The 26,209-nt window shown below is 33.3% G+C and overlaps 1 protein-coding gene and 1 non-coding gene across 14 annotated transcripts in view; both read left to right on the top strand.

Moving 5' to 3' along the window:
• Window positions 1–3,238: 3,238 nt before the first annotated feature.
• LOC115217321 (MAP/microtubule affinity-regulating kinase 3) overlaps window positions 3,239–26,209 on the top strand; it is a 108,182-nt gene continuing 85,211 nt past the window's right edge. For all 13 annotated transcript variants that reach the window (XR_005001322.1, XR_005001323.1, XM_036507606.1 and 10 more), the window contains exons 1-7: window positions 3,239–3,291; window positions 16,770–16,818; window positions 18,064–18,129; window positions 20,200–20,270; window positions 21,372–21,428; window positions 22,504–22,639; window positions 24,723–24,823. Coding sequence is in view for 11 of the 13 variants with exons in the window: in XM_036507606.1 (XP_036363499.1) it covers window positions 3,268–3,291; window positions 16,770–16,818; window positions 18,064–18,129; window positions 20,200–20,270; window positions 21,372–21,428; window positions 22,504–22,639; window positions 24,723–24,823 (504 nt within the window). In the remaining 2 variants the exon portion in view is untranslated. The remainder of the gene's footprint in view (window positions 3,292–16,769; window positions 16,819–18,063; window positions 18,130–20,199; window positions 20,271–21,371; window positions 21,429–22,503; window positions 22,640–24,722; window positions 24,824–26,209) is intronic.
• LOC115217760 lies at window positions 9,689–9,798 on the top strand. The gene has a single exon (XR_003882205.1). It is a non-coding gene; the product is annotated as a U6 spliceosomal RNA (small nuclear RNA).

A 26,209-nucleotide genomic window follows, 5' to 3' on the forward strand; every position in this document is an offset into this window, starting at 1 on the left:
ATCTCAGTTACGCAAACATAAACAGAATTACTATTTAAGCTTTAAAATACATTGTACAAATTCAAAGAATCCTCTTGGTTTAGTGGTATGGAATGTTCTTCTGGTATTCTTTTATTCTTTTACTTGTTTCAGTCATATGAGGGTGGTCATGCTGAAGCACCGCCCTTTAGTTGAAGAAATTGACCCTTTGACTTATTCTTTGTAAGCCTAGTACTTATTCTATCAGTCTCTTTTGCCAAACAGCTCAATTATGGGGGCACAAACACACCAACATCGTTTGTCGAAAGATGATAGTGGGGAGACAGTCAGACACAAACACACACGCATGCATGCACGCACACATAACTGACTTCTTTCAGTTTCCGTCTATCAACCAAATCCACTCATGAGGCTTTTGGTCAGCCTGAGGGTATAGTAGAAGACACTCTTTAAAGTATAGAGTTGTACTTCGTGCAGCCACCATTTTGTAGGGAGTATGACCTATTTTTCTGGGCTCTTTTCACAGCTATACTCTGTTTGAAATGTGCATTAGTTTTTTGTATGAAAAAAGGGGAAAGGAGCGGGGCTTGTTTGTAGTTTGTAGAGAAAACCTTAAACGTGCCTGAGAAAAAAAAAGTCATTCCTGCCACTTAAAAGACATGAAGAACTATCAAACAAGGAGAATAAGTATTGGATGGGGTAAAGAAGAGAGAACTAACACTCCATCTTTCTAGAAGTCCCAGAATGAAAATGTAAACACTTGAAAGTTTTCACCTCTATTCATTACTAAATGTCTTTCCTTCTTAATTGTTAAAAGTAAAGAAGCTAGAAAAGATTGATTGTATTTCAGTCTAAATGTCATTTTAAATGAGTGAGGCTTTCCTTTCTCTGTTGCTATCACTTCACTTCTTTTCTCTATGGTTAAAAGAGTGAAGGTACATGGCTCAGTGGGTAGGGGTATTCAGCCCACGATCGTAAAGTCATGCGTATGATTCCTGGTGGCACACTGTGTTCTTGAGCAAGGTACTCTACTTCATCTTGCTGCGGTCCACCCAGCTGGCAGAAACGAGTTGTAGCTGTAATTCAAAGGGGCCAGCCTTGTCACATTCTGTGTGAGACTGAATCTCCCTGAGAACTATGTTATGGTATGCATGTCTGTGGAGTACTCAGCCACTTGTGCGTTAATTTTATGAGCAGACTGTTCTCATTGATCAGATAAACAGGAACTTTGTGTTTAGTATAAGTACTGAAAGGTTTTAGTGACTTCGCCCTCAACTCAAGCTTAGTTTGATAACAACAGCTTGCGCATTGGTGGTGAAAGTGACATCCATTTGCTACAGTTATTTGTCTTTGATTTAACACTGTGTCGGTGTATTTATGTATCAACATATCTTTCTGTCTATGTATCTACTTTTCTTGCACTGTAAATACTTTACTCTGAAAATACTGATAAACATTTAAAAACACAAAACGAATGCCACCTTCCTTTCAGTTACCACTCACTTTCTCTGTCACTCTCTCTTTCTGTCTCACTTCCTCTCTCTCCCGCCTCTCCCACTTTTAATTTATGTATCTACTTTTCTTTCGATGTATGCATTAGTCTACTCTGAAAATACTCATAAGCAATTAAAAACAAACAAAAAAAGAAAGAAAAAGAAAGAAATGCTCACTTCCTCTCTGTCTCTCTCCTGCCACTTCAACTATACATCCTCTACCTAACACCTTATTTCTCCTTTTTTTTTTGTACCTCTCCCTTTAACCTTTTTACCTCTTCCTTTGAAGTAGGTGTGATACACACCACAGGTACATACAAAAACAAAAAGTTAGCGTATTAATATTATTGATGATGATGATTATCCATAAATATTTTCTACTTAAATTTGCTGTCTTTCTGACTTCGATTTAGTCTATTTGTAACTTATATACAAATGTTATTTACCTCTCATTGCACATTTTCTTCCTGTTTTCTTATCTGATTATGTTTTTAAATGTTGAAATTGGGGAAGTTGGGGGTAATATCAATAACATTTAGTAACTTATTTGGAATTTGCATTTGTAGTGGAATAACCCTTTAATTAATGGTAAACTTATTTTGTACTATTATTTAAATTTTTTGTTGAATTATCAATAAAACAATAAAAATTGTTTCCTTTAATTCATGTAAAAGCAGATTACTTAACTAGTGTTAGTTAAACTATCTGCTAGACATCAGAAAAGGTGTTAATATGACCTTTGTAGACTTGGTAATATTAATATAGTTGATGTTCAGTTTGAACATCTGTGGACATGCAGGTGGTTAGCAGTTAAGCAAGGTCTGACCCACAGATCCATCTTTCTAGTTACACCCTGTTTCTACCTAAATGAAGATCATATTGCACTCTGTAGCATTAAATGGTAAATCACTTAGGATACTGCGTGAAAGTGAAGAATATATTTCATTCTCTCCATCACTGTCCAGATGATTTCTTTAAAGCTGTAGATTCTGGAAATAGTTACTGCTGAGATAGGCAAAGTGGTCTTGGTCAGAGTGCAACAATTAATGCTTCATGTTGACTGTTATTAGTGAGTTAGTAAGGCTAGAGGTTGCAGCTATTTTTGTGTTTGTGTTCCTTAACCCTTTAGTATTCAGATTATTCTATCAAAATAATGCTTATTTATTCACATTGTTTTGAATCATGGCTTATCTCATAGCTTCGAGACTTCAATGATGTGATTGATCGTTTTTAGAATGACATTTTAGAGTACATGTGAGAGGTCAGATCTGGCTGGTCTGAACATAAAACGGGTGGAATATTTGGGCCGGATATGGCCGGTTTAAATGCTAAAGGGTTAAGGTTGTCTGGGCTGAGTAGGAAGAATTAATGTTTTGGAGATGTAGTAGTGCTCTGAGGTGTTGTATGTGCCTAGATGCTTGTGACTTGAACTTTGGAAGTTGTATCTTGCTGCAGCAAGCAACTGCATTCTTCATATGTCTTTCACTTATAGTATTTTTATTATGTTGTGCAGGTGGTTTATAGTTGTGGTTTATGTACAACCACTTGTAATACATATAACTTTTCAGTTTGTGTTCTTTGTAGTTTGTTGTGGAGAGGCAGGTGTTAGCTACATATTCTTTTCATTAACAATTTACTTGTTTTCTGCTAATTTATTATTTAACTCTTCAAAATGTTTTAAAAATCTTTTAAAATTGAATTCTTTGTAATGAGAGGGTATTACAAATCACTATATACATATATATATAATTTTAATCTTTTGCAGGTTGCTATAAAAATCATAGACAAAACGCAGATGAACCCTTCCAGTTTGCAAAAGGTAACTTTATCTTCATATTTTCTAATAAGAATTATTTTTTTTCATATTTTAACCATTTCCCTACACTAGTTATAAATGTTTATTTATACATCTTGTAATCATGAGGGCCACTTCTGTTATACTTGGGTTACCATTGTTAATTCTGTATAACACATTGTCAGCAGTTACAGAAAATTTTGATATTTACTCATACATATCAGTCGAACAAACTCAAGAGTGTGAATCAGATGTGTTTGCAACAATCAGTTATTTAATACTGTGATTTTTCTGCTTACAGTGCCAATATTTAAATTCACTGCTAGTTTTACTTAGTCAAATATGTACACAAATCGATTGTGAGAAAATTTTTCTTTTTATATTTTATCAGTATTGTACCAACCATTATATAACATAAAGTGAAGCAGAAAGCTAAATGAAGTTTAGAAGCTAACTTAGTTGTTACTGTCGACTAGAATAAAAATGAAATTTTCGTAGTGCCAAAGGTCACAAGTGTACAAAACAGCTTATGTCAAATAAGTTGGTGTTGAATCTGTAATGCCAAATAGGTGGGGTTAAAACGGGTGTACCAAAATGTCTTGTACGCAGATAAGGACCAGCCAACTATTTGGGTTGTACCACAGTTAGAAATAATTATTATTATGATTGTACAATATCTGAATACTAGCATATATGTGATGCAGTGCTGCTGTGGATTTTAAGATTGTATAACTCACATTATTTATAATGCATACTTGCATAAGAGCAACATGAATTGCAAATTAGGATATTGTAGGAGCAAGTATTTTTATACTTGGATAATCTTTCTATTTCTATCATTGTAATCATAAACTTGAAAGAAATTGCTGCCAGTCAGGTACATTGTGATAGCATAACCATGAAGGCATTCTCTGTGACCCTCCCAACTATTGACTTATCACTCTCACTTCCAACATCTCAAAGGTGATGTAAACAGTCATTAACAATCACTGTCTCCAACTCCTTTAAGTCTGTTTTTGTACTCATTGACTTCAATAAGTAGATGTCATTCATTAAGCAGTGGTCCTTCACTATTGATAAATTTAATGGAGGCAACATCATTGTACTTAACTGAAGTAAAGTCTTTGACCAAAGTCTTGAACGAAAATTTCCATGTGATGCTGGCTGTTTCTGGATGCCAGCCATCTCTCAAATCTTAGATTAAAAGATTGTTGACATGGCTCTCTCTCGCCCCCGTGGAGTGGTTATGCTTCACATTCTTTCTTCTGTACATCAATTCTAACAATGCTCACTCTTATGCAGATAATGCCATTAATTGCTCTTTTTAGCATTCTGCATGTATATTCCACTGAAATAGCTTATGACAAAATTGTACAGTCTCTATAAACAAAGACCCTAAAAACATCCTCCAGTGAGTACATGACTTAATCTCTGTTCATAACATGGAAATAGTCTTATATTGATCTTTCTCCACATACATAACATAGTTAAAATCAGCAACCTAGACTTGCTCTTCTCTTTCGAAAAATACTTCAGTTGTGACTTTTTTCAAAACCCAAGTAAGACTTGCTGCTCCCACACCTACACACCCATACACAAAATCTTACTATTTGTTGTGGGTCCTGCAGAAGCTCAGCTTGCCTGTCTTCCATGCTGGCATGGGTTGGATTTTTCAAGAGGATCCAACAAGCCAGAAGACTTTGTCAAGCTCCAGTGTCTGCTTTGGTATGGTTTCTGCAGCTGGGAACCCTTGCTAATGCCAACAACTTTACAGTGTGTTCTGGGTGCATATTTTTTGTGGTACTGGTACTAGTGAGATCACTAAGTAATTCAGAAGACAAGACTTCTTGACTGAGTTGGGGTGTAATATTGAGGGGAGTGATTTTGTGCCAGTTGTTGAGAGGCTTGAGTGATAGGAACAGGTTTCTTGCTGTAGAAGAGATTCATGACTATCCCAGCTGGAAAGAGGGAAAAAATGGTGATGATGAGTCATTGGGATGTACCTTCAAGTCAAAAGAAGCTAAATATAAGAGAACAAAGTTGGAACAAGAAGAGTGGATGGGTAAGTTTGTGAGTGTGAAAGGGGTGTGACAGATGCTTAGAAATGGGGAGGAGATGAATGCAGTGAATGGTGAATGTGGGTCAAAGTATGGTCAGTGGGGAATACCAGTTAGGGTGAAAGTTAGGGAGGAGCTGATAAGTGGTAGTACTATATAAGTGGAGTAGGTAGATGAGAAATAGGGGGGGATGATGTGATGTATGAGATGGAGTGAGAGACAGATAGTAACAGATGGAAGTCAGAGCTACATGGGTGGATATAGGAATGAACAAAGATGGGGTCAATGGCAGATATTAGGGGTATTCAATAGAAAATAAAATGGGACAAGGTGGTATTGAGAATGTGAATGTGTGATAATAGAAGTGGTTCCAAGGAGAAGGTTAAGTGGCAGCATAAAAGAGAGCTCAAATATGTGCAATTCTGCTCTCATATAATGATTAAAAAAAGCTGAGTAAATAGTCCCATAGTCAGAAGAGTGGAAGAGGACAGGTTATAAAGAAGATGAGATTTTGGGAAGGCTCAACAGGTACAGATTTGGTGCAGAGGCATAAACAATATGCTTTTAAGATTTCATTTTTGCTAAGATAGATGGCACAGCAAAAAACCACTCATTTTAGTCTTTGTCATTTCTTCTGTGGGGCTCAACATCCTGAAGTTTGTCTTCATTACTTCATCCCATATTTTTGTGGGTCTTCCTCTTCCATATATTTAGCAATCCCATATTTAGCAATTGGCACTTCTTTATGCAATTGTCCTCATCCATATGCATCTCATTACCATACTAGTACAGTTTTCTCTCTTGCACACTACTTCTAGCACTTCTTATGCCCAAGTTTTCTCTCAACACATTTGCACTTTGTTGTACATGCACACTGATGTTTTACATTTAGCGGAGTATGCTAGTTTCCTTTCTTTGTAATCTTTGCATGTCCTCTGCTTTTGTGGTCCATCTATAGGATTGCTTTTCATACACTTGCTTTAGACTATCTACCCTCCACTCTCAGAGAGAGGCCTTTTGTTACTAACAAAAGTGATAGCTTGTAAAACTTTCTCTGCTATGTTCTTATTTTAGCAACTATACTTTCATAACATTCTCCTCCATTGCTAATTTGATCACCTAGGTAATAACAGCTATCTACTATCTCTAAAGATCGTCTTGGGTATTTAAGAAAATCCATTTCCTGTGTTCTTAGTGTTAATTCCTTCTGTGCATCTGCCCTATACAAAATCTTTCTTTTTTAATCTTTCTGTAATTCCAGTGCACCCCTTATGTATCCATAGTTTGCATTGGCTGCACTGTATGGAATATCTACTTGCACCTTTTATCCATATCAAACAGAGACATTTTCCTGAAACAATTAGCCTCATGTTTGCTTCCCTACTTACTAGAATTTTTATTAACTTGAAGTCCTTTGATGCCAAGCTTTGCTTCCAAACCTGGAATTTCCTTTCATATTTCCTCTCTCTCTTTTGTGTGTGTATATATATATATATATATGTGTGTGTGTGTGTGTGTGTATACATATATATGTAATATAATGTCTGAACTGACTCTCAATGCATCTGATAAAGCTTGAATCATGATTAAATAGATAGTATAATATTAAACCTTATTACTTGATACTTTTTGTTTTGTTCTTGACCTTACTATTCCTTGAATCTTTGATTTTTGAGCAAGCCAGAAATGTTTTTCTGCTCGTTTCAATTATTTTTTTATAATGTATATCTTATGTGCATATACACCTACCCAGACTTAGATAATGCAACCATAATTATTGTTACTTCACACAAAAGCTTTCATGTCTATATCCAGATATACTTACAGAAGTGCACACATTCACAGGCCTATATATACATATCTAGTATAAGCATATGAAGATTAGTTTCCAGCTGGAATTATCCTGGTGCTAAGTTGGCTTGTATAATTTTCTTCTCTCTAACACACACACACACACATTAAGTTCTAATCCCACTTATGGTTAGTTTTTTATTTTATTTTGTGCATTGCATTTTTCATTCCTTCATTAGCTACGGTTCTTTATGGAATATTTCTGTCTGTTAGGCAAATCAATCATGTCTTACTTCATTAATCTTTGATGGCATTGGCAGTAGATAGACAGAAATGGTTGTATTTATTATTATTTAAATCTTTGAAGGTCGATTTTTCTCTTCATTTTTCTGGGTAGATTAAGTTATTCAAATACTATGTTTGAATAAATCTCTTCTGTTTGTCAATGCAGGTCCCAGTTCCAGTCCTGCCAGGACTAACATTGCTCTTCTCTCCTCTGGAATCTATAAAGTTGAAACATGTGAATTCAATTCTTTTTATCCCAAATTTGTGGTTTTGCCAGTCTATGAAATCACTATCATCATCATTATTAGTAGAGTTTGGTGGATATCAGAATGAATATTTGACTGCAGCCATACTGGAGCACTGCCTTTAGTCAAGCAAATTGGCCCCAGGACTTATTCTTTGTAAGCCTAGTACTTATTCTATCAGTCTCTTTTGCCAAACCGCTAAGTTACAGGGACATAAACACACATATACACACCCGGAACCATGTGGTTGGTAAGCAAGCTACTTACCACACAGCCACTCCTGCGTCTATGATAGCAAACATTTAAGGAAAGGCACAGTATTAAATATTTAATGATTTGTGATGGTAAAGCATCCGCTGATCATGAAGTAGCAGAGAAATTCATTAATGAGTTTGTCAAGATTGCCACTGATGAGCCATCATTGTTCTCGTGTTATTTCCCAAAAGAAACACTCACTACAGCTGATGAGAGAACTCCTACAAGAGATAAGGATCCAAATTACAAAATGACACATGTATACTGTAACCTTTTACCCAAGACATAACATTATAGGTGGAGACTGATATCTTTTCTGGATGGAATTATGTACTAAAAAAATATAAAAAATTTATATAAGATTATATTCAGGGTATGTGTCTAAGCTATATTATGAAATGTAAATGGTTATTGTGTTTAGACTTGGGTCCCATCTAAGCTTTCCCATTTTATAGATGCAAATATAAAAATTCTCCAAAATCTGAAAAAGAATTTGAAATCCACAACTCTTTCAGTCCCAGGAATTTAGGATAAGAGATTCTCAACCTCTATTAGAAAATAGAGAATATAGATATGATGGCTGACTATTAGTATTGGTATACATCACAAGAGAATATCTTGGCAACCTTATGAACCAAAGAAAAGAATGTTCTGTAGCCATAAGAAGTATAACCAATATGTACACAAACATACACGTATGTATTATTTAATCACAGGAAAATGTCCTATGTTCATGACCTTTTTGAAGGACCTCCAAGACTAAAAGAAAGTGAGAAAAAGACTTGTGAGTTATCCTTAGACTATAAACCTAGTCTGAATGCTTACAACATCTATCCAGATGCTAAAGGCACCCAAGAGCTAGATAGATAGTGTGATTAAACCAGGCAAAAGTCTTTTTTAATAATTTGATGTGATTTACAAATTTTGATCTCATTTGAAATTAGTCCTCTCAAATAGATAAGTTCTGTGTGTTTTAACTAATAAGATAAAAAGTTTTGAGGTGGCAGTGTTATGATTTCCTTATGGTAATACTTTTATGTGGTTATTCAAATATTACTCAAATTTTGGTTTGTGTAACACACTCTTGACATTAGTGCATACTGCTTGATTCCTTTGATATCTATCAACTGACTCAAATTCTTGTTACTTTTTGACCTTCATGCCTTATCTTAACATGTAACTGTTAAATTTTGCTATCACTGACTCCGGTACCTCATCCATCACATTAAATTTCTGGCATATTTTACTTTATATATGGATTGAAATTTTCTACAAGGTTTAGATTTAAATGTTTGTGTTTTGCATGTACCCACATTGCTAATTCAGTATTGAATTTTCATTCCTTTTATCTTCCTGAATTCATTTTCTTGATGATAGTTTCCTTTTCAAATATCAGCTATCTAACCAGCATCTTAAATTAAACTTTTTCTTCTTGTCTCTTTGGAAATCTCTTTCTGGTTTCAAATGCCTGCATGCCTTCCCTTCAGCTGTTACATATCAAAATCTCTTATCTCATAAGCTGTTACCCAATCAGTAATGGCACTGAGTCACTAGTTATTAAGAATAACATTATTAATTTGTTGTTTGAGTGATACTATTCTTATTTAACCTCAGCCAGACAATGTTGTTAGTATGAGTATTGCTTACCATTGCTGTGGTAAACCTGGTCAGCTCTTTTCAAATATTTCTGCAGCACAGAGATGCCGAATCAACATGAGCATTCCATATTATGCTTTTGTCTGAACTGAGCTCATACCATACAGTCTATTTATGAAGCTGGTCGTATCTTTACCTTTTGACCTGGCAGTACATATTCTAAAATTGGAACGATACAGAGAAAATTAGCATGGCCCCTGCGCAAGGATGACACGCAAATTCGTGAAGCGTTCCATATGTTTCTACAGCTGTGGTGCTCCAGCATGGCCGCGGCCTTCGGGCTAAAACATTTTTAAGGATTTAACTAAACACTTTCAAACTTCGGACACTGGTAGAATGTGTCATATAAAACATCTTTTACTCTTAGCATTTTTGTGAAAAACTTATATTTACGAAGTTATTTCACATTAAAGTTGTCCTATTTCAGTAATTTCAACCAATCAATGACGTGTATTCAGCTGAATAAAATTAACTGCTGTTGTTTCTCTACAAGAACTTCCGGCAGTGTATATTTCATTTGTCACTGTTATTTATGACAACCCTAACCTTAAAACCCTAACCCTAAAACCTTAACTCTAACACCCTAACCCTAAAATCCTAACCTTAACACCTTAACCCTAATACCTTAAAACCAGTATGAATGATGTCATAAATAATGGTGACTAACGAAAAATACACCACCAATATTTGTTGTTGACAAACAATGGCAGTAATTTTATTCAGCTGAATACACGTCATTGACTGGTTGAAATTACCGAAATACGAGAACTTTAACGTAAAATAACTTCGTAAATATAAGTTTTTCTCAAAAATGCTAAGAGTAAAACATGTTTTATATGACACATTCTACAAGTATACGAAGTTTGAAAGTGTTTAGTTACAAAAAATTATTTTTTAAATCTGTAGGTCAAAAGGTAAAGATCCAGTTGGTCATATGGGTTGTGTAGGTGTATTGTTTTGTTGGAATAGATTATGTATATTTTACTATTTTATTCTCCATTCCAGTGTTCTGGTGGTGGCTGCAGAAATGTGCCACAGCTTAAATCTCCTTGAGATTTAAAGTCGTTGGAAGTTATTTCATGCTTCATATTTATCAATTATAACATTTTTTGTCAAATCATTGCACTATAAAAATCAAAAAAAATATTTACCTTTCAGAAACTATGCTGAAGTATCATCCTAGTTTCTCCTATGCACACCCCTGGAATATTTCATCACCAATTTTTCAACCTGTTCAAATTTTCATTTTTCTCCTTAATACGTAATATGGTTCGGGTTAATTTGAAACAAAACCCTCAAATTCCATAGTCTCTCAAAGTGTATTTCTTTTTATGGTTTAGAAAGGCTGCAGAGGTAGTGTTTATACTTTCATTGGACCTCTGAGAGTTGTGAAACTGATGTAATTGAATCTCATTTTGAACATACTTTTGGAAAAAACATCAATGTGAAGAGAATTCTAGGGGGTTCTCAGGAAGAAGTCAAAGAATGTGTTACTATTATTTGTCCTTTTCAACTTACATATACTGTCTTCAAATTTTTTGATACCAAAGTTAATATTTAAGCTTAATATCTTAACATCTTCAATATCAAAAAATTGATTCTTAGAAACAAAAAATATGTACATGTTAATTAAGATCTCGGTTAATAATGGATCATTAATCTCCAATATCTTATTACATGGTGATAAATCCAGTTGGCATGAACTTGCATGAATATATGTAATTTGTTAAAAAGATTCTGTTGTATCTGGGGAGAGTCATTTTCTTTTTGTGCCTTATAATTTAACACACTCACCAGTAAAATTTCCACTTATTTATTTTTTATTTTCCTAAAATTTTCATTGCGTCTTGCAACCTTTCCAATAGTCTTGACTATTGAAAAAGTTACAAGATGCAACGCAAATTTTAGGAAAATAAGTAGAAATTTTACTGGTGAGTATGTTAAATTATAAGGCACAAAAAGAAAATGACTCTCCCCAGACACAACAGAATATGCTTCAACACATGAACTCACATAAAGAATCTTGCAAACCAAATCCCAAAACAAAATGTTAAAAAGATCTTTTAGAGCAATGTATTTGAAATAAAAAAAATTTCACAGCTAATTCATATTTTCATTTTAAGTATAGTTTTTATATATTTGCTTATATCTATTGTCGAGTGCATGTGTATTTATGTATATTTTGACTTGTATTTATATATTTTATATAGATATGTGTGTTACTTTTTTGTATGTATGTTTTTGTCTGTGTGTGTGTATATATATGACTTTTAAAATTGATCTCTGTCTCAGCACACACACATTCCTCATTCTATGAACAAAATCTATTGACCAAAAGTAATCTGTGACTGTGATATGTATATAAGATTCCTTTTCTATGTGACTTTCTTGTCTTTTATCTCAAGTTCTGATTCCCTTCATATTTATATAAAGCCACATGATGGTTAATAAATAAAACAAAAGTGCTATTATAGACTGATCTGTCTCTTAACTGGTAGTATTACTGGAACAGCTAAACCAGTAAATATAAATATTGTGTGTGTGTGTATAGTTGAAATTTATAGAAAGACAAAAAACGAAGACAGGTATATGTACAACAAGCAAGTGTATTAGTTTGACACTTGGGAAAATGAAGAAGTCTTTTACATTTCGAGCCTACTCTCATCAACAGAAAGGAATAAGAGAAAATAAACAGAGAGAGGATGAAAAAACTTGTAGATTTCGGCAGTCCTGCATGGCAGATGTGTGTGTATCACGTGATGACCAAGCTATCAGATATTGTTATACATCACTGGTCACAATGCGTTTTTGCTTAGTATGACACCACCTGCTGGCTAGGCTAGCAGACCAACATTCCTGCCTTGATTAAAAGGGGGGTTGGAGCGACAGGAAATGAAAGGTTTTACTGTAGAACACAATGTGCTGCCCATTCAGGGAATTGAACCCACAATTTAGCGGTCATGAATACAACAGCCTAACCACTAGCCGACATGCTCTCTCTCTCTCTCTCTCTCTCTCTCTCTCTCTCTCTCTCTCTCTCTCTCTCTCTCTCTCTCTCTCACACGTGCCTCTGTGTGTTTTGTTATCTGTATATTTGTATATGCATGTATCTATTTCTTTTTCTTTTTTTCGCTTTTGTATATTTGCATGTCTCATGATTGTGTTTGTGTGTTTTCCTTTTCCTCGTTTCTTTTTCTTCATCACATTTAAACCAGTAGCACTTTCTGATTTACATAACAATACTCCAGTTAATTTGGGCAGACATCACTTTTAAATTGTCTTAATTACATAATTATGAAATCAGTGATGTTTATGCTAATGAAACAGCTGTTGAACGTAATTAAATTATGAACTATATGTGAAATTTATGCTTTCCTGTTTTTTTATTCTAAATATGTTAACATCTTTATCAGTTAATTATTAAAAAAAAACCTTTGGCAAGTGGAATGAAATGTTTGGTTAAGACATGAAATTTTAACTTAATATTTCTTAACTAAAAGTCCAGGCCTTTATTCACTAAGTTATTGTACTTCCAGCAGCAGCTAGCAATAATGGTTTCTTTTTTCATAAATAGGCTTGATGTGTGAGATTTATAGAGAGAAGAAAACATGATGATCATAAGGATAATAGTGTTCTATGTAGAAATAAGTTCTCAATGTATACATGATGAGTAATGAACATTTTCTTTTTTCTAGTTGAATCATTTTTGCATTCTTCATGCATTAAAATTAATTTTGCTGATATTCACCTTAGGGATTAGTCAAATCCTTGCTAGGTTGGGGGAGGCTTCCTGTAGGATTATTTATTCAATATCTATGTAAATGCTCATAAAAAAGCAGACTCTTTGCAGAAGATCATGTATATTTCCTGAAGGAAGTTTTTTAATATATATATTTTAGCAGTTGAATAAATTGAATTGAACTGCTACCCACAATATTCCATGAAGACAACAACTTAAATTTTTCTGTAGTTTTACTCAACAGCTTCTAAATTAGGCATGATGACAATTTTTGTAGAGAAGAGAGTATACACAGTTTCGTTGACCTAGTTCTTGTTTTAAGCCTGGATTAACAAAGATGACCACAATAGGATTTCACTTCAATTGGTAGTTGTGTGAGTGCATTTGTGTGTGTGTAGATACTGAAATGTAGTTAGTTTGATGCTTTATTGCATTCACCAGACTACTATTGTAAAATTTCTTCTTAAAGTTATTTTTTAAACTCAGAAATTCTAAGTATTTGAATGTTTCTAAATGTAAATGCTTTACCAGTTTTGAAAACTTGTTGAAAACGTTTTAATTAGAATAATTTTCAGTTTTCACCATTTATATGGTTATTATTAACATAGAATTTTTTTACTGATGTGTGAATAAAGATGCAGCACCACAGTTTGAGGCACAATTTCAAGAATAATGATTGGGTAAACTTATGTCATATATTACTAGAGCAGTAAGTGCAAGATGAATCAGTAGTAATGCAGTTTTTGTGTTTATTGTTACTGCATTAGAAATACAGTTTGGTAGTAACATCTGTTACTTAGATAGGGCTACTTCGAATAATTTTTATTGTAATAAATAAGAAACTAGTTATACTGATAGTAATATTTATAAGATTTAGGAGTTACTGGTATTAGTGGTTAATTAATTGGATGAATAGATATTGTTTTATTTTTATGTTTGTCATTATTGTAAAATATTTGCAGTACCAAAGAGCTGTTTCTTAAAATATTCAAATAAAGATGCATGATAAAATATAAAGTTTTATTTTTAGAGGATATATCTGGGTGTGTTTTATTTGTAGGTGCTAGTGTATATAGAAAGGAAAGATGTTTTGATATGAGTCATACTTCTGTAAAGATAAGATAACTACAAGTAAAATGTGGAGTTGTACATGGTACTTCATCATTATCATCATTTAGCATTTGTTTTCCATGGCATGGGTTGGATGGTTTGACAATGGTTCAGCTAATTGCAGGGCTTGCACTAACCTCCACTCAGGTTTAGCATGGTTTCTATGGCTGGATGACTTTCTTAATGCTAACCACTTTACTATTTGTTCAGATTGCTTTTTTCATGCCACCAGAACTAGTGAAGTTGTCAAATAACTTGCAATTCAGAAACAAGGTTAAATGAAAAGGCCCTGCTACTATATGGAGAGAGATGTGGTTTTGTGCTGGGTCTCAAAAGCTAATGATGGAACTAGCACAGATGTCTTGGTGTAGAGGAGACATGACTACCTCACATTAAATAAGAATGGATGGGAATAGCTGTTATGGAAAATGAAGGATGATAGTTATGGGGTGTGAGAGTGGATAATGGAAGCTCTCAAGGAACAAGATTGCGAGCTATAAGAAAGAATATGGACTGTGAATGGTGGGAAAGAGAGGCTGGACAGTTTCATAAGTGTGTGAAGGAAAGTAACAGATAGTTAAATATGGGGTAGGGGGTGAATGTAGTGAGTGAACAAGGTTGGAGGTGTAGTTGGTGGGAAATATTAGTATGGAGAGGCAGGTAAGGTAAAAAATATAGAGAAATGACTCAGGAAGGAGGATAAGTGAGAATGTAGGAGATGATGTGCAAAGTGTAAGAGTGGGGAAAGGGAGATGTAAAGGTAGCTATGAGGGGAGCACAGTTGTGGATATGAGAGGGTGTCGAGAATGGTAGCAGATATGTGAAGCTTTAAAATGGAGTATAGCAGAGGAGAGTGATAACTGAAGGTACAGAAAGATGATCATGGAATGGTGTGGTAGGGAAAGGGAAGATAATGAGAATAAAGGAAGTGGTTGTAGAGGTGGGAGGTAACTGGTAGAATATATTTAACCCTTGAAATATGATTACATCATTTGTCTTCAGATTAATTTATGAAGTTCTTTTCTATGAAACCCATTAGAGAAAAGGAGGATTTACAGCTAGAAAATTTGAGTAGTTATTTTATAAAAAAATAACAGCCCAACATATGATTTGGTTTTAATGGTATTTATTTTAAAGAAAAATATATCTATATTATACTGGAGAAAGCTACTTATTAATTAGGTATGTAACAGTTACTAAAAGAAAGCAATTATAGGCTTGACCATCTGGAAATTTTTTTATTAATTCATGTTCTAAGAAATTTTCTTTAATTTCAATTTCTGTATATTAAAATTTGAACTACAAGTTTTTCACAAATTTAAATATTCATTGCATTCACAGCGGAGTAGATTTTAATATTTAATAAACAATATTAATTTGTTGCTGGTGAAATTTTCTGGTTTTATTTGCAACAGTCTCTTATTCTCACTTGTCTCTATTTTCATTAATGATAATTTAATATATATTAATTTTAATGTTTTCATTTCAAATTTTAATTTGCTATTTGCAAAACCCACAGTTTGAGGCTCAATTTCAAGAGTAATATCAGTTTCTTGAGTTTGTTAAATGAATATTTTTAATAAAATGAAAATTATTTGATATACTGGTATAATTTTAAAAAAAATTCAGAAGTGATTTTGTTGGTATGGCTGTTTAGAATACTATAAGCCTTACAATAATAACTGTGGTCGCTGCTATTTCCAGCACACTAAACGTAGTTGGGTTGCCTTGATATTTGTTTAAATTATAGATATATTACAACTACATTAAATTACTGGAAGAAATATTTTACTAAGCAAGTGAGGTTTCTTATAAATTGAATGCTTTATCAGTTTTGAAAACATTTTAATTAGAATAATTTTCAGTTTTCACCATAATAATAGGAAGTCAGGAAGTGTATTTTCCTGAAAACTTCAAGTTCACAAATTTATGTATTCGGTACAAGATAGTTTTTAATGAGCTTTTATTTATACGATTTTTTCATTTCATGTTTATTTCATTAATTGTTTGCAATGCCCCCCCCCCTCTCACACACGTACACAGTCCCTTTAATATAAACACACACTCACCAGGTTTTATTTCGTCATTACAAAAATATCACATTAGAATTTTGCAATTCAACATAAAATATCATAAAAATTTATTAGGATTGGGAATCAAATGTGAAAATATTCTCAAGTGACTAGCAGAAAACTGCTCAGAGGGCAGTCTTTCTGCTAGTATATATATAAATAAAGCTCTAATCCAATGATTTTTTTTATTCAAGGTTTTTGTTGGTATTGCACTATATAATCAACAGAACTTGTTGAGTTAAATTATATTTAATTACATATTCATGTTTGTCCCATTTTTGTTCTATTGCAGTTGTTCAGGGAAGTAAGAATAATGAAAATTCTTGACCATCCTAACATTGGTATGTATGCCTTAGTGTTAAACTTTTTGAAAATTGAATGTGATAAACAAAATTTGTTAAAAAAAGAGCTAAAAAGTATGAGATAATTAAGAACTTTTTCTTTTTATTGAAATATCATTGAAAAAGTTTTGATCTAGATTTGAACCAAAATTCTGAACTCAGTTCACTGAAAGAATAGGAACAATGTTGAAGAATTTTTGAAGGATTGATAGAAAGAAGTGGTGGTTGGGTTTTTGATGGGAGGTATCTATTTTTCAGATATTGAAAAAATATTTTTGTTGCTTTCTGAAGTCGTGAAAATTGAAAAGTACTGGTCAGTTCTGATAGCACATATTTCTGCAAATATTTCTTGGGGGTTGATTCCCTAAAATGGAAAATATTTTCTTTTGCTATTTTGTAAAAAGTTGATGTAATTAATGCCTTAACCAAAGTATAAAGTACTTTAGTTTAATTTTTAAAAAAATGATAAACCATTTTCCCCCCTAAGATTAAAGAAAGAGAGATTTTTGCATGTATATATGTGCATACATACACTAAACTTTTGTTAGCAAATTGTAATTATCAAGTGAATAATTTACATATATACTTTTTATTGATATTCCATTTTGAAAATATACAAATGTGGTTAGTTTTTAATAGTTTGATATAGTTGTCACCAAACTGCACTAAATTACCTCTGGAAATCTATGTCGTGCTTAGAATTATTGCTAACTTCTTATGAAGCCTCAAGGTTCTCTTAGAACCTTCCTGTCTCATGTCTAATAATTTCTAATGGACCCTTTGTAACACTCTTAAAGTTTGAGATTTATTTTTCCCATCTACAATGTTTGAAAGACAAAATAAAAGAGTAAGGCAAGCTTATTGTACTGAAGGGTAGCTCAGCAATGTAATTTGCTTTTTATTTAACATAATAGAAGGTTCACTGTTGGCATTAAATTTCATAATGGTTTTCAGTTCAGTTTCTTGCCACTGAATTAGTTTTCCATTTGTCTTATTTATTCATCTTTCAGATAATTGGACCAAAAGATTTTAAATACAATGTTGTTAATAGTGGGACACAAGTTTGCATATCTGAAGCAAAGAAAATTGATAACTATTGAACTTTTCTACAACTAAACACGACTCCTTTATCATATATGTTTATTAGTGTTTCAGCTAGAATCTTTCTAGATTTAACATGAAATCCCTTTTTCATTAAAAAATATTTGGCTCTTGTAACATGTTCCCTTTTCTTCTTAATTACAGTGAAGCTATTCGAAGTCATTGAAACAGATAAAACACTTTACCTTGTGATGGAATATGCCAGTGGCGGTAAATAGATTGTTACCATTTCCTTGTTTGGTGATGATGTTTGTAAGATGGAATGTATTTTAAAGCTGATCCTAGCATTCATAGGTGAAAGAAGACTGGAATAATTAGAACAAGTTAGGACTGTTTGGAATTTAAGCTGTCTCAAATACCAAGTAAAATAAAATATACTTAAAATCTTTATTAGGTTGATAATCCTTCAAATTTGAACGTCCCTCGTATAATTGGAAGATAAGTTACCTTATTTCATTGTCATTAGAAGGGAAAGTGGTAAAAAATTATTTTTAACCTGAAATAATTTAATTTAGACATTAATGTCTGAATTTTCTTTTGCAAAAATGCAGAAATCAGATGTTTTTTGAATAATCTCTCACTAAAACTATATGTTTGGAAGCCAGACACCTAAAGAAACCTCTAAAGAGATAGGTATAGCAACTGAAGCCAGCTGCCATGCCTATTTCCTTGGTAGATTTCTTTAGTTGCCTGGTTGAGAAGAGACTGCAGTTGGAATCCTTCCCTCGGCAAAGATTAATTTAGCTTTTGCTGTCCCACTCAAGCAAAGCACACAGGCTGAGGGGTGAAATGCTTGTGACTCTGAGAAAGCTGCTGATGATATGGAAGGGTTTCTAACATTGCTGTGGATTCAGAAGATGAGCTAACAAGAACAGAGGATGGTGGGGGTCAAATCAGGAGAACTGATCAACCAGTTCAAAGCCACAGTTATTTACACCAGCCACTGAAAGCAAGGACTTGTGTGCTGGAATATTGTCTTAAGGAAACAAGTTTCCTTTTGTCAGTTTTCCTAGGCGTTTGGTCCTCATAGCTTTTCATAATTGCCTCTGCAAGCTGGCACAGTATTCTTCATTGATGGTGTAGCCCTTTTGAAGATAATCAATAAAAACAATTCCTTTTGCATCCCCAAAAATTGAGGCTGCCAGTTTCCCTGCAGAGGAAATGACCTTGGCTTGCTTTGGAGCAGGTGAGGAGGAGTGTTTCTATTGTATGGATTGTCACTTTGTTTATGACTCAAAGTGATGAAGCCAACACTCATCCTGGTTTAGGAAATGTTCAAGGAAACCAACTGGATCTGCCTGAAACAATGTCAGATTTTCTTGTGAAATGATTAGCTTGGTGTACTTTTGATCAGGTATCAGATGTGGCACCCACCAAGTAGAAACTTCATCATGCACAATTTCATTGTGGTGAATATTCTCAACTCAGTCATAGGATATGCTAAACAGCATTGGCTATTTGATACATATAGTCAATCACTTGTCATCCATCATCAAGTGATGAACATGAATGTTTTCCTCAATGATGGCAGTTGCAGGATATCCAGATGTTGGGCCATTGTCAAGACTCTCTGTTAGCCTTCTAAATTTAGTTGTCCACTTTTGCGCTGATAATAAAGCTGGAATGTCATTCCATAATGTAGCAACCATGTCAGTATGAATGTCATTGGGGGCTAAATCCTTTTTCTGCAGGAACTTGATAACACCACAATGCCAAATTTTGTCCATTTTCAAGAGAACTCACTACCAGTTTTGAAGTCTTCTTCGGACAGTGGGCTGTCAGTTTATCTGGAAAAAAAACAATGCAGTTATTAATAAAAAGGGTTGAAATAATGCATGCAAGATTTCACAGCTCTAGCATTACTCCTTCATAGTCAGCCTATGAACTTTTCAGCCCACCCTCATTGATGGTTGGAGAAGAAATTGTTGTGTGCGTGTGTGTGTTTTTTATAAGAGTAACAAACAAACCATAGAATATATTAAGGTTTATTTATTTTTAATTTAGATATCAATTTGGCAGTCTGTATGAAAACTTAAATGAATAAAGAAGCATTGATGTTGTACATACTGTTGCTTGATACAGAAATGTTTGAACCTGGTGAAAACAAATTTCTGGGTTGTAGATTGCCAAAAGAGTTAAGGGCATTTATTTGTAAAATACCATCTTGTTCCCATAAATACAAATTCATGAGAAAATTAAGATATGACAACATGGAAGAGCAGTGCAATTATTGTTGCTGGACATTTGAGTTCATGTGACCTTTTTTATTATTTTTCCCAGGTGAAGTTTTTGATTACTTGGTTGCACATGGTCGGATGAAAGAAAAGGAAGCCAGAGCCAAATTTAGACAAGTAAGTTGCACAAACTTATACATCATTTTTGTTTACTATCACTAAATATTTCCTGAATGACAATTGTTTTTCATAATTCTCAACATTCTTCCATGCACAATATTGCAAGTAATGTTAGTTCTTTGTTAAAATGCAGTAGCATTATTATATCTTCAATATTTTGTGTCAGATTGTAGTAATCTTACAAATAAAATATCTCTTCCTTCTATTTTCATTTGTCAATAATTAAATTCCTAGAACCAAGTCATTTGATATGATCATTATAAAATACTCAAAATAATTTTTCTTAAACTTTTAAACATAGAACTGTGATTATGTCAGCAATGTTGGCTCTAGATTTGAAATTGGAGCCTTTTATATTTCAGCTAAAATGTTTAAACATTTTAACTGAATTTTGCAGCAAAACTATTTTATACCTTATCTGTAGATATTTGTGGTGTATTTTTAATATATTAATTTTTTTTTTTTAATTTGCATGAATACAAAGCCTTTCATATAGTTACAGTTGTTTATATTTTAATTTGTTTCACTTAAATTGCCTTTTTAAATTACTTTTCAAAATTTGATAAATACAAAAGTTTCCTTTGAACTTTTAGCACGCTTTGTATCATCTGAAATATATCCTCAAACATACGGATCTTCCTCTTATTTAAAAGAAAATTAAGATTTCAAGAGAAGTTAATTTCTAATAGTGAAATGGAAGCAGACTAAATATTAACATTTTGTAATTTGCTGGTAGTGTGTTTATAATGTTGGGGCAATCAAATGTGATGGAGTATCTAACTCTTACATTAGTATCTATGTTTAAATTTTTCTGACAGCCTTCTAATTCATGCCAGTATGAGGGAAGGGTATTACAAACCTATAAATTCTTTACATCACAATAAAGATGTTCAAAAAAATAAGTTTTGCCCATTTTCTTTATTCATATTTTAAAATCAGAAGCAACTAGTTTCAATATATTTTTCATATCATTGGTTTTGCTCCATATAGATATCTATTTTTTTTCTTTCATGAATGTAATTTTCAGGAAATTATTTAGAGATTGTGTCTTTTAAATTTCTTAAACTAACAGGTTTTACTTTAATTTTTGTTATATAGATCGTGTCTGCTGTACAGTATTGTCACCAGAAGCACATTGTACATAGAGATTTAAAAGTATGTTTTTAAATAATGATTTTACTTTAGATAACTTCCATGAAAAATAAACTGCAACTTTTATTATATACTTAGTTATTGAAATGTGAATCTTCAAGATGGTTAATATTGCTTAATTTAATTGTAATATCAAATTGTAGCTTTAATGTTTTTGTGTGTTTGTTAGATTACAAAAGCATTATGTGCTTTGCTTTGGGTATCACCACACACACACACACACACACACGTGCGCGCGCACACATGAAGCAAAATAACTGAAATTAAAATTGTCTGATTATAGACTGAGTACAAACATTTCTGCAGTGTTTGTCTTGTGCTATTTGGCAAAATGCAATATTTGATTTGTCTTAATTTTATTGAAATGAAAATATGTCACTGCCAGTGGGCATGTTTGGATGGTTTAAAAGTTTACACCCCGATCATGTGGTTTCAGGTTCAGACCCACTGTGTGGCTCCTTGGGCAAGTGTTTTCTACTTCAATCAAAGCCTTATGAATAGATTTGGTAAATGGAATGGAAACTGCAAGAAGCCCATCTTATATGAGTGTCTATGTACATGGGCAAGTTTGTGTTTACCTCATGTTCACTAGTTCATAAACAATAGCTTCATGATGATGGTGTTCATTTACAGTTCAACATGAAAGCAAGTCTGGGTTGTTTGGTGGACAGGGAGATTATTACTTCAATTGGAAACAAGTTGGGTTGGTAACAGGAAGGGAATCCAGCTGTAAAAAAACTCTCTGCATACTCTTATCTGACATGCAAGCATGGAAAAGTAAGATGATGGTGATATTGATAACACTTCATGAATGAGTATTAGTGAAGTGGAGAGCATCCAGTTGTTAGTATTTGAAAATATTTAAATTTACTGTATATACTTACTCAGTTCTAACATTTGATGGTGGTGGATGTAATCAAAATGAGATGAAGTAACTAAATTTTTACAATTATTGTTTTAAGTTTTTAAGTATGATTATCAAGGTACCTTTTCTTTGATATTCTTTTATTTCATCTGTTTATTATTTGTAATTGAAATGACTTTACCTCATTTCAGAGATCTTAATTTTATTTTTTAGGCTGAAAATTTATTGCTTGATGGTGATATGCATATAAAGATTGCCGATTTTGGCTTTAGTAATGAATTTGTTCCTGGGAGTAAATTAGATACTTTTTGTGGTAGTCCCCCTTATGCTGCTCCAGAGCTCTTTCAAGGTTTGTATTTTGGAGTTTCTAAAATCTCTTTTGTCTATTTTGTCTCCTCATATTATTTTATAGAATCTGATAATATTAAACTGGCAATAAGGTGTTGCAATTACAGTTTTGTTCCAATTGTTTGCAGTAAAATGCTATTTCAGATTCTTTTATGCTACATCTCTTTAATGAAATAAAGGTCGATGAGTTAGCACAGTACTAAAGGTCAAGTTTGTTGAAGTTCCGTTTTAATGAATCTCCTTATTGAATACAGGGTCAAAAGACTGAGTCAAAAGTTTTGCAATACTTTGGTAACTTATGTGCTTTATTTGCAATAAAATAGCCTAGCATTCAAAGCAGAGGTCATCGTGTTGCATTGTCTGAAGCCACATTTATTTGCTAGTTCTTTGATTCCACACTGATACCAGTTCATTTCCTTCGAGGCAAAGAACTCTTTCACTGAAGTTTCCACCTATTCTTGATTGCTGAAGTATTGCGAGAGCAGGAAGTGAGCCATGGATCAGAACAAGTATTAACCCAAGGGAGCTAGGTTTAGACTATATGTTGGGTGTGGCATCAGTTCAATTCCCTCAAGTTCCTGGTGTTTTTTCTGGGTCATTCAAGCAGTATGAAGTCTTGGATTGTCTTACTGCAGAAGGGCTCACTTTCTGTTAACCAATGCAGAGTATTACTGCCCCACAATGACATACATCTGCTTCAGCTATTCAGAGTACAGGTTCGCATCAATGGTTTGACTGTCCAGAATTAACTCCTAGTGAATTATCCCCTCATAATTTCACTAGACACACAGTATCACCTTGTGTTTGAAACACCTATGTTTAGTGGCATGTTCTGGAAGCTGGCCCCTTGCTAAACCATTGCTTATAACCATTAGGATTGTGGAATATTCACTTTTCATTGTACATTATCTTCTTGAGGAAATGCAGATCATGCAGCTTTTCCAGAGGTTCCTTGCAAACATCTACTTGCCTCTGCGTAGTAGCTCCAGATGATTTTGCCGTGGTTGTGAAGATGTTGAATCACACTGGACTGTGAGATGCTGAATTCACCCGATACTCTCTGAGTGCTACTCACCAGATTTGCCTCTATAACTTGGAACAAGGCCTCAGAATCCATGTCCTTGCCTGATCGTTGAGGTTCCTGCAATCCAAGTGAAATTTCTTGAAATATTTGGTTACTCTAATGTGATCAACTGTGCTTTCATTTTTCGCACAATAAATGTTTTTAGTTGCATCCACAGTATTATGGCCCGGTTCAAATGTCTAAAGTATAAGTTCCCGTATTGGACTATGTTGCATGTTCATCTGTGTGGCTTTCAAATCATATGCAGAGTTAAACAATGTGTATGTCAGTGTGCCAACTACCACAATACTACCAACCTCAGTGGATACCTTCCACAGCTTGAACTGCTTTGGTCATATGATATACATGTCACAAACTAGCACATCTGTAAATATTGCAAAACTTTTGCTTCATCTTTTTAAAAGGTAGAATAATATAAAATTTCTCTTACAAAAATTGGCTTTATTACCCAAGACAAATCAGTATATTGAAGGTATTACTAGAAAGCAGATTAAGTTTATCTGCCAACCAAATATTTCTACTGTGAAGTGAATGTATGTGAACAAATTCTACTTAACTAATTTGTTAAGCTAGTTAAATTATGTCTTATTGTTTCAAGAAATTCTTTTGACAACAATCTGAAATCTACTTGTGACTGTTAAAATGCTATTTTGTAATTTTCATAAATATTCTTTAGTATTATCAGTTCTTATAATGTACATCTTTGTAGTGATGGCAAATGTTACCAGGAAGATTTATTTAACTCTGATTAGAATTTAAATATATTGTTACTCTTTATTTCTTAACTGCCTAGTATTAACTCTGTTGCTGTTCAATCAATGTTGTCTAAAAAGTAATTATTATGAACATGAAAACAACACTAATAATGACAAACAAGGTAGTTTTACTTAATGAGAACCACAAAGTTGTTAATGTCTGATAAGAATTTTGCTATCGTTTTATTTAGGTAACTTTTTAATTTTTGATTGCTAAAATATTTTCATGAAATACACTTTTTTAGGTAAAAAATATGATGGTCCAGAAGTGGATGTGTGGAGCTTAGGTGTGATTTTATACACATTAGTTAGTGGATCATTACCGTTTGATGGTCAAAATTTAAAAGTAAGTATTAAGTTTATTGTTTATTTTTTTTAAACTTTGTTTTAAAGTTGTGCAGTGTACTGTTTACTACAATGTGATGAATTTAAGTCCTACTGCAGAATCTCTGTAAAGCAGAAAATATTTCTCACCCAATCTGTCTAATTAAATACATACTCTTCTCAGTTCATGGTTGAGTGATGACTGCTATGAAGGTCATTGGCTGTAAAAATAAATGAAATAAAAAAAAGTTCCTTCGACTCAAATGACCCTAGGTAAAGGAATTGTAAAAAAATAAAAGAAAAAAAAAGCATCATCAGGGCTATCAAAAAATGGTGCATCTCATTGAAATCTAGTCAGGAAAGTACATCTGTGTTTGATTTTGGCTGATCTGTCCTTGACGACCTCTACTACAAATGATGTATCATAGAAAGTGTGAATAATTATGTTGGCTTTTGTGAGACTGATCAATTTGGATCAGTTAAAAGCTTTTAGTAATTACTTGGTGGTTGTTCCCAGAGTGACTGATTTCAGCCCCATTTACAGAGGCTGGATTATATCAGTATATTGTGGCTTGTGCTCAGCAGTCAGACTAAGTGACTAGCAGAATTGCTTTAAATTATATGTTCAGTCTGTTGAGGGTATTCCCTACCATCTCTCTTGAGTCACTTGGCTCTTGAGTCACTGCTGTGGAAATGGTATTGTTATGAAGCATCCTAATGCACTGTGATCCAGGTAAGCTGTAATGATATATATATATAACTGTTACTGTAATGATATACGATACCACTGCTGCAGTTTTAAAAGAATACAAAACTGATAACAAGGGCAAAAATTAATCCAGGCCAGTTCATGCCACCAGCTAGTATCATCAGGGGTAGTCACTGACAGACCTATCTACTAAGTTGTTTAGTGTTTGGTTTGATCTGGATTTCCATGTGGATAGGAACTGGGACAAAATTTACAAGCATGTTGTCTTGAAAGTGGGTTGAGAGGTTATCTCTAAAAATTTAGGCAGAGGTAAAAAACACATGCATCACTATTTACTTACTTTTTATTTGTTATGTATGGTAACTAAAATATCTCTGCCTGGTTAACTAAAATATTATTTTTAGAATTTGAAGAGAGTTACAAGCTCTTGCAGTCAACTTCTCATTCTTAGGGATCATTATAATCCATTAGAATCAGAATCCAAAAGACTACTACTAAAAACTGAACTGAAAAACAAAAAAGAAATTCAAATGTTTAAATGCAAAGATGATATGAAGTTTGTTGTAAGATTCAAGAGTATTAAAAACAAAAAGAAAGAACTTTTAAAATGAAGATTGAGTATAAAGAGAGAAATTTGTATAAATTAGAGTACTGTAGTTTAAAATATTGTGTGTAAAAGAGATTTAAAAAATTCTCTAT

Source organism: Octopus sinensis, linkage group LG11 (assembly GCF_006345805.1).
Source record: "Octopus sinensis linkage group LG11, ASM634580v1, whole genome shotgun sequence".
In the NCBI taxonomy this organism is placed as follows: Eukaryota; Metazoa; Mollusca; class Cephalopoda; order Octopoda; family Octopodidae; genus Octopus; species Octopus sinensis.